General features: G+C 45.0%; 1 protein-coding gene across 2 annotated transcripts; it reads right to left on the minus strand.

Annotated features, from left to right (window-relative positions):
- Positions 1-1,130: 1,130 nt before the first annotated feature.
- Positions 1,131-4,581, minus strand: LOC112279324 (putative xyloglucan galactosyltransferase GT19). 2 transcript variants are annotated; one of them, XM_024513665.3, is made up of 2 exons: positions 4,149-4,581; positions 1,131-3,817 (listed from the first exon to the last, which is right to left on the minus strand). In XM_024513665.3, exon 2 carries the CDS (start codon positions 3,470-3,472, stop codon positions 1,787-1,789), a length of 1,686 nt encoding a protein of 561 aa, XP_024369433.1. In that variant the 5' UTR covers positions 3,473-3,817; positions 4,149-4,581; the 3' UTR covers positions 1,131-1,786. The 2 variants fall into 2 exon arrangements, with proteins under 2 accessions (XP_024369433.1, XP_024369432.1); XM_024513664.3 differs by having other exon boundaries at positions 1,131-3,847.
- Positions 4,582-6,659: the final 2,078 nt, after the last annotated feature.

The following is a 6,659-nucleotide window of genomic DNA, read 5'->3' on the forward strand; positions in this document are numbered from 1 at the left end:
TTGAGGAGGCGAATTGGATGTCGTGTTTAGCGGCTTCACTCTCTACGACACATGCGACATGGATTGCTAATTCCCATGTCGCATATAATGCTCGAGTGCAAGACGTGAAGTTTTTGTTGTCAGAATGCCAACGTCACTAGACAGGGGCCGACTTGATCTGAATGTTGAGAGTTCGTCAGTTAGTGAATGTGTTTCAACCAGGGTACCTATGCGATGTAAGGAATGAAAAGTTGGAGTTGAATTTACTTTTTTGTGAACTAGCATGCTCTTGGAATGTTGAGATCTGTTTGCACCAGATTCACCCAACAGATTGGATGTTGTTGTTGCTGTTCCTTGGGTACTTAGAGGCTACGAGGAGGGTAGAAATTTCATTTATTTATTTTCTGTTCGTCGATGTCTTCACATGACGATGAGGAAAGATAAATTGTTGCTCATATTTGTGCAGGTAGTGTGTTAGGTTGAGGCCCAACGTTAAAGCATAAGTCAATGACTCGTCGTATCCTACAGATTTACCAGTGTTCGAACTCAATCTGTGGTCTTTCACACCACTTTGGTGTTCAGAAATGATGCATTTTCCTACTCTACGCGGTTGTTTTTGAACGCTATTCTGAGGCGTTCCAGGGTTTTCCTTACCGGGATATGTCACGGTTTTTTGGCCGGGTCATTGTTGTCCATCCAAGGGCTATGTAGGCACAACTCTATCTCTACTGCATGAGAAGGCGTCACAGCATAACTTGGTAGTTTGTAGAGCTTCTCATCATTGATCAGAATTCGTTGCGAAACTCAATTTCGTGGCGAAACTCACTTTCTTCGCGATTTCTTTCAGATGTTAATGCACGAAGTTGGTAATTTTAATCTGTTCATGTGTTTCTTGCATCGCAATTGTGTACGTAATGAGCATAGAAGCATTTACAATGCTGGGTAGCATATGGGTCAAAACCCTAGCAGATCTAGTGAAGAGAATAGCATAGGAGAGACTGAATCTGTTCCCGCTGTTGGCTAAAACAATTTTTATGAAGTCTCTGGTGGAGAACAATCTAATACTTACGGGTACATCTGTTTCACTCGCTAATTCTGCTTCTGTTCCCAGTTCACATTTCTCTTGAATTTGTGTTGAACACTGCAATAAATTCATTAAAAAGGAGAGTTCACAATGATGTTAACTTCTCGATCTTACAGTACTTACAAAGATTTGTACAGCCATAGAACCATGTACAGAACTCTTAGTACAGTATCTCTCGGGCTGCTTACACGCTACTTAACTGCGACCAAAACTCCAGGTAAAACGAACTTCTTAAGCCTCTAAGCAGCATAACGACCCTCTCCACAGCCAGATATCCTTTTCCGGGAATTAGATACGCTGTATTGCCTACGTGGAACGGGCTTGTTGAATGCCAACTACCTTTGAAAACCTCGTAATCTTCTTCTGAACGGCGAAATTAGCCATCGGTTCTGTGTAAACGTGAAAATCACTACCCTTCAAACACTCCCGCATATATACTGATCAATGTTGACCCATGCACAAATTATTTGAACTTTTCTGTTGTACTAGGTTGTAATCTAACTCCTCTTCAACGTGCAGAACACAGAATCGGGCCCCAGCTTAAGGAATTCTCATATTTTCAAGTATGCTTGCCGTTGATCCTCTCAGGTCTCTTACCTCCCCAAAAAGATGACACCTCATAAAGATCATCTCGGACCATTGCCGACACACAACAATCACAGTTTTTGTATCACTTAGAGATGAGAGGGGCATCAGCAATGAGATAATGAATGCATAACAATCTTATGAAAGCGTGGCGATGCCGCGTCCAGTGGATAATTTGAATTGTGCCACTTTGCGTGCCATTCCCTCCAGTGTCAAATCGAACGCGTCCCGCATGGACTCCGCCAGATCCGTGCTCTCTGGATGCCTGTACAGCACATTGGGGATAATTTTGATCAAGCGCTCTCTAATTTGTTCCACCTGCTTCGCCGTGTATGCACCCAGAATTTTGCTCACGTCGGCATTACCGTCTTTCATGTCCTTCTCGTCGATGAAGACGGAGAAGTTCTCATAGTCTTTAGGCAAGAACCAGTGGTACTGCGTGTAGGCTGTGTCCTCGTGGAAGAACACAGGGATGCAGCCAGACACGATGGAGTCGATCACAGATCGCCGAGTGGACGTGTCCCCGCGCGGTTGCAAACAGAATGTAGCTTGCAACAGACTTGTGTAAATCGGCTCAGGTTCGTGACTACACTTTATCTTACCACAATCCAGTCGGGAGCACGCATTGCCGGCCTCAGAGCATTGCCGCGAAAGGATCTCTCGAATACTAATGGTCAGATGCGGTCGCAATGCACCTGAAAAGGAGAACAAATGCTTCCGAGGCGATGATCGCACCACTTCAATCCACGAATGCAATGTAGCGCTCGTGGACGGGTGAAAGCCAACTGGGTATGGGATGGCCACCTCATCGTCCCTCCACGGCCGCCGCTCAAGCACCATCGCCGTTGTATTTTCCATCTCTGGGTTGTTGAACAGGGAAGTGCCCCACCAGTTCACTTTCGTCAACGGTCTACAGAAATCCCACGCGGTCCGCCCAGCGATGTAGAAATGGTCGTGGCCCCCGTGCCGCCTCCACGTCTTCGGGGCATTTTCCTCCAGCCATTCCACGACCTCCCTGCCTTGCTGCAGCTCCCTCTTGCTGTCAGTGTAGAGGTAGGGCAGGGCGTCCAGGCCAGCGAAGTAGGGGATGAAGAACAAATCTGCTTCTGCCGGATCCGACGTCCTGCACGAGTATGTCTGCATTCGCTCATAAAAAATCACTTCTAGCATGTATGCATCTGTCCCATACCAATCCTGGCGAAATACCTCAACAGTAGCGTTCACCACCGCGCCGAATCCGTGGTTCTTGTGATGTGGGCAGAAGTTTAACCATTTCACAAGATTCCCGCTACAGTTCTTGAGAATGTCGGTATTCATTGTAGATGGTAAATCGTACATGTAAACACGGCGACCATCGCATGGGTTCTCAAGCGCCCTAACGTTTTTTACTAGCGATTCTGGTTCCACTTTCTGTTCCTGGTACACTTCCACGTGCTTGGATTGTTGTGCTTCTCTCTCCCGTTCCATTTGCATATGCTCAGATCGACGAGCTTCTCGTTCCTGTTTCGCTTCCAGTTTCTCAGATCGAACAGCGTCTGATCCCGGTTCCTCAAGATGTTCCCCTTCCGCTTCTGCTAGCTCGGATTGAAGAGGCTGGGATTCCGCTAGCAGGGTTTCCTTTGACACAGAAAGGAATTTCGGTTCCGGCTGGATAGATTCTTCGACGGCCATCGAGGCAGCGGAAGTAGGAGTAGTGGGCAGCGGTCGAGACCATCCCGTAATCAGGATTAAGAGGAAACTCAAGGAACAGCACACGTAGATATATTTTGCTCTTGGCTTTCTCAAGTGATACTGTTTCGAAAACTTGCGGGCAAACATTTTCATTTGCCCAAAACTCAAAGAAGATGCATGCAATGAAAAAATTCAGCCAAATCCCGAAGTTCTGATCTCAATCGTCTCCTGAATTGGCGCTCCGTTCACAGCTCGTGTGCTCAGTGGCGATCGTAGTGTATTCCGCTAGTGTACTTCACTCTTCAAGTACGGGATCACATCGCAACCCTGAGTGCCCGCTTGTTGCGCTTCAAGCAGCATCAGCATAATAAAACTGACTTGTCTTCTGAACACATATGCACCGTTTGACAGAAAAGCATGCACTCAGAAACAGAGTCTTCTCGGGCGGCTCCGCATATTAGCACCTGGCCAACCTTCTTCATTGGCCGTCAAGGCAAGCTGAGATTGAGCAACCCATCCGGCACATCCCTGAGTGAACAAAGGAACATCGAAGAAAATCAAGGCTGCGTGGATTTGCTGCCTTTAGACGCATCCACCACATAGAAAGAAAAGGAAAGCAGCTTCCCTTACGCGGGGGGGAGGGGAACACGAGAAGAGAGGGGGAATAGAGAAGGCACGAGACGTGAACGACCCAGGCAGCAAATGAGAAGGGAAGAAAAATGCTGCTTGAGAGAACTGACCGAAGCGAAGAGTCAAAACACCCTAGCGTCGTGCATCATGCGGCAGAATATGAAAGGAGGGCGTAAGGGAATGATGAGAAGAGCAATACCGGCAAGTGTGGGATCGCAGGTTAACAGGCTCTGAGACGTTGCATCTGCAGGGAGTATTAATGGTACAGCAAGTCTCTTATGAGGGGAAGGGATGGAGATCCAGAACAAGACGATGATTCGGCAGTTGAAGTTTTTGGAAGCATTGGCAAAGATGAAATATATACTACATCTGCGGCAGAAACTCAACTCGCACACAACTCGTCTATAACTGGATTCCACCGCTTGTCCACCCTTTGTAGTGGCTGTCTATGCCACACCCGTTTCTCACGAGTCTCTTCATTGCTCTGGGCGGAATTCCTCCTGATGATTGATGATTGTAATCCCCATGATCTGCCAGCAGTTCCCAGCAGAGCCTAGACGGAGGGACCCAGTGCAGCCAGGAGGAGGCAGCCTACTTGCACGCCTCCAAGCCAACCGGTCATGCTTCCTCGCCCCTACAATATCCCCAAGAAACAGTAGTAGCGAGGACGACAAATTCAACAGCCTATATTTCTCTGGTGCAACAGCACTAACCAGGACCTGACAACCACGCGGGGCCATGTCGCGGCCTATGTTGCAGCAGCTCATCGAATCTCCAATGCTCGCTTTCCCGACAATGCCCAACTTTACACTTTGCAAAACACTGTACTGTGCAGCCAATTCGGCACATAAAGGTACGAATTTTGCTACAAAGTACGAACTTTAACCCACTTTCTCCCGCTGATTCAGTGGACTTTTCCTGCCCACTTACATCTGCAGAATGTAATCCAACATGCGACCTGCTGCTAGAGCGGGGAGGCGATGCTCAATCATTCCCCTTCCACCGGCGCATATTCTTCCCTTACAATCATCACACCGCTAGCTCGATACTCGAGCCCCTAATATCACTATTGTATGATTTTCGTCCCGATGGATAAGAAAGTGAGTGAGTGGTTAGAGAAGGGAGAATTCACCAAGACCATTGTCTGGTCACGGTGTTAGGTGGAGGACATGCAGAAGGTCTCACAGCCTGGAGCATGAGATGCGTGAGGAGCTATTTTGTGAGCAGTGGATGGCAGGCTTCCTTCCCGAGGGTGGGAAGGAGGGGTGCCATGCCTGCAACGGTGCAAAGAATAACACCCTACAGAAACTATCCCTGTTCCCGCTTGCTCCCTCTCTCTCGCTTGCTTCATGCTTCACTTTCTTCACATATCTTTTCTTTGGTTTTTTTGCCATGTCAATGCAACTGCGTTCATGAGCTTACAGGTCTCCCTAGCGACGCAAGCACACATCGATGCAACCTCTGGCTTAGCAAAAGCCCAACACATCGAAGTGGGTCCCAAGCTTTGCCATGCCTGTTGTGACTGTCGGTAGAGAGTGATTTCCACGTGGGGTTATTCCACAGTCCCAGAGCCACATTATGAGACCCCAGTTAAGGAAGAAAATTAAGACTTATGTAGTCAACGCCAGGTCAATGCCGAGTCAATGCCCCTGGCTTTCCCAGTCTCCAAGAATGTGCTCTTTTATTTGATACCTGTGCAAAAATAAAACACACACACACACACACACAATACGGCTGCTCTGCATTGGCTCTCGACCTTTGATGATTTTGTGTTGTTTTGTTTCTTTTTGTTTGAGTCAAGTTACGTTACTTTTGATTGGATTCTCCTTCAATAATTGTCTTCGGATTATAAAAAAACGAGAGGTTGACTGTGGCATGTTTACAGCACTGTATCAAACTCAATGACTACCTTGTTCATTTGTGTATCACGATGATTTTTATTTTTTATTTTTATTTTTTGTTTTGATTCTTCTTGTGGTTTATTTTTTTTTATTGAGAAATCTAATTGCATGTGTCTGGGATTCAATTATGGAACTAATTTGAAAAAACATGCAATGATGAATGATAAAGAGGCTTTGTACCCCAAAAAGTATTCCTCAAAATAGGCAATGGTCTTGAATTGTTTACAAATAGATCATGAGTGTTTGCATGTTTTTGTTCATCCGGTAATTTTTTATCATATGCATCTAGTCATGAAGTCAACAAGCTTTATTGAACAACAATTTTTTTGAACTGGTCTGTTCAAGGATGCCGGCTAGAATTTCAAACTCAAAAGTAGATGATGTTCTAGCCAAACTCAAAAACAATTCCATCAAATTCAATTAAAGAAAGATATGTAATAAATTATGAAGCAACACTACATATTCCATCAAATTCAATTAAAGAAAGATATGTAATAAATTATGAAGCAACACTATATAGATTTATAATTTTTATATAAATAATAATTATAAATATTAAAATTATTATTATAATTCTTTTCCTTATTCAACAAAATAGACACAAATTTGCATTAGATTAAAATAACCTTTCAAATGCTAAAAACCACACAAGTGGGAGGAAGGATTAGAAGTCTACAAGGATGACTTCAAAATCCCCCCCCCACACATATATATATATATATATATATATAAATGGTATGGATTTGTCATTTCCACCCCACCAGAGTTTTGGTCAACGTTGACCTTAATTATTTTATTTTATTTTATTT

This window comes from Physcomitrium patens, chromosome 3, assembly GCF_059467195.1.
Source record: "Physcomitrium patens ecotype Gransden chromosome 3, ASM5946719v1, whole genome shotgun sequence".
Taxonomy (NCBI): domain Eukaryota; kingdom Viridiplantae; phylum Streptophyta; class Bryopsida; order Funariales; family Funariaceae; genus Physcomitrium; species Physcomitrium patens.

Bases quoted from the DNA above. Each gene is read 5' to 3' on its own strand.
- LOC112279324 (XM_024513665.3), bottom strand. From the start codon at position 3,472: ATGAAAATGTTTGCCCGCAAGTTTTCGAAACAGTATCACTTGAGAAAG.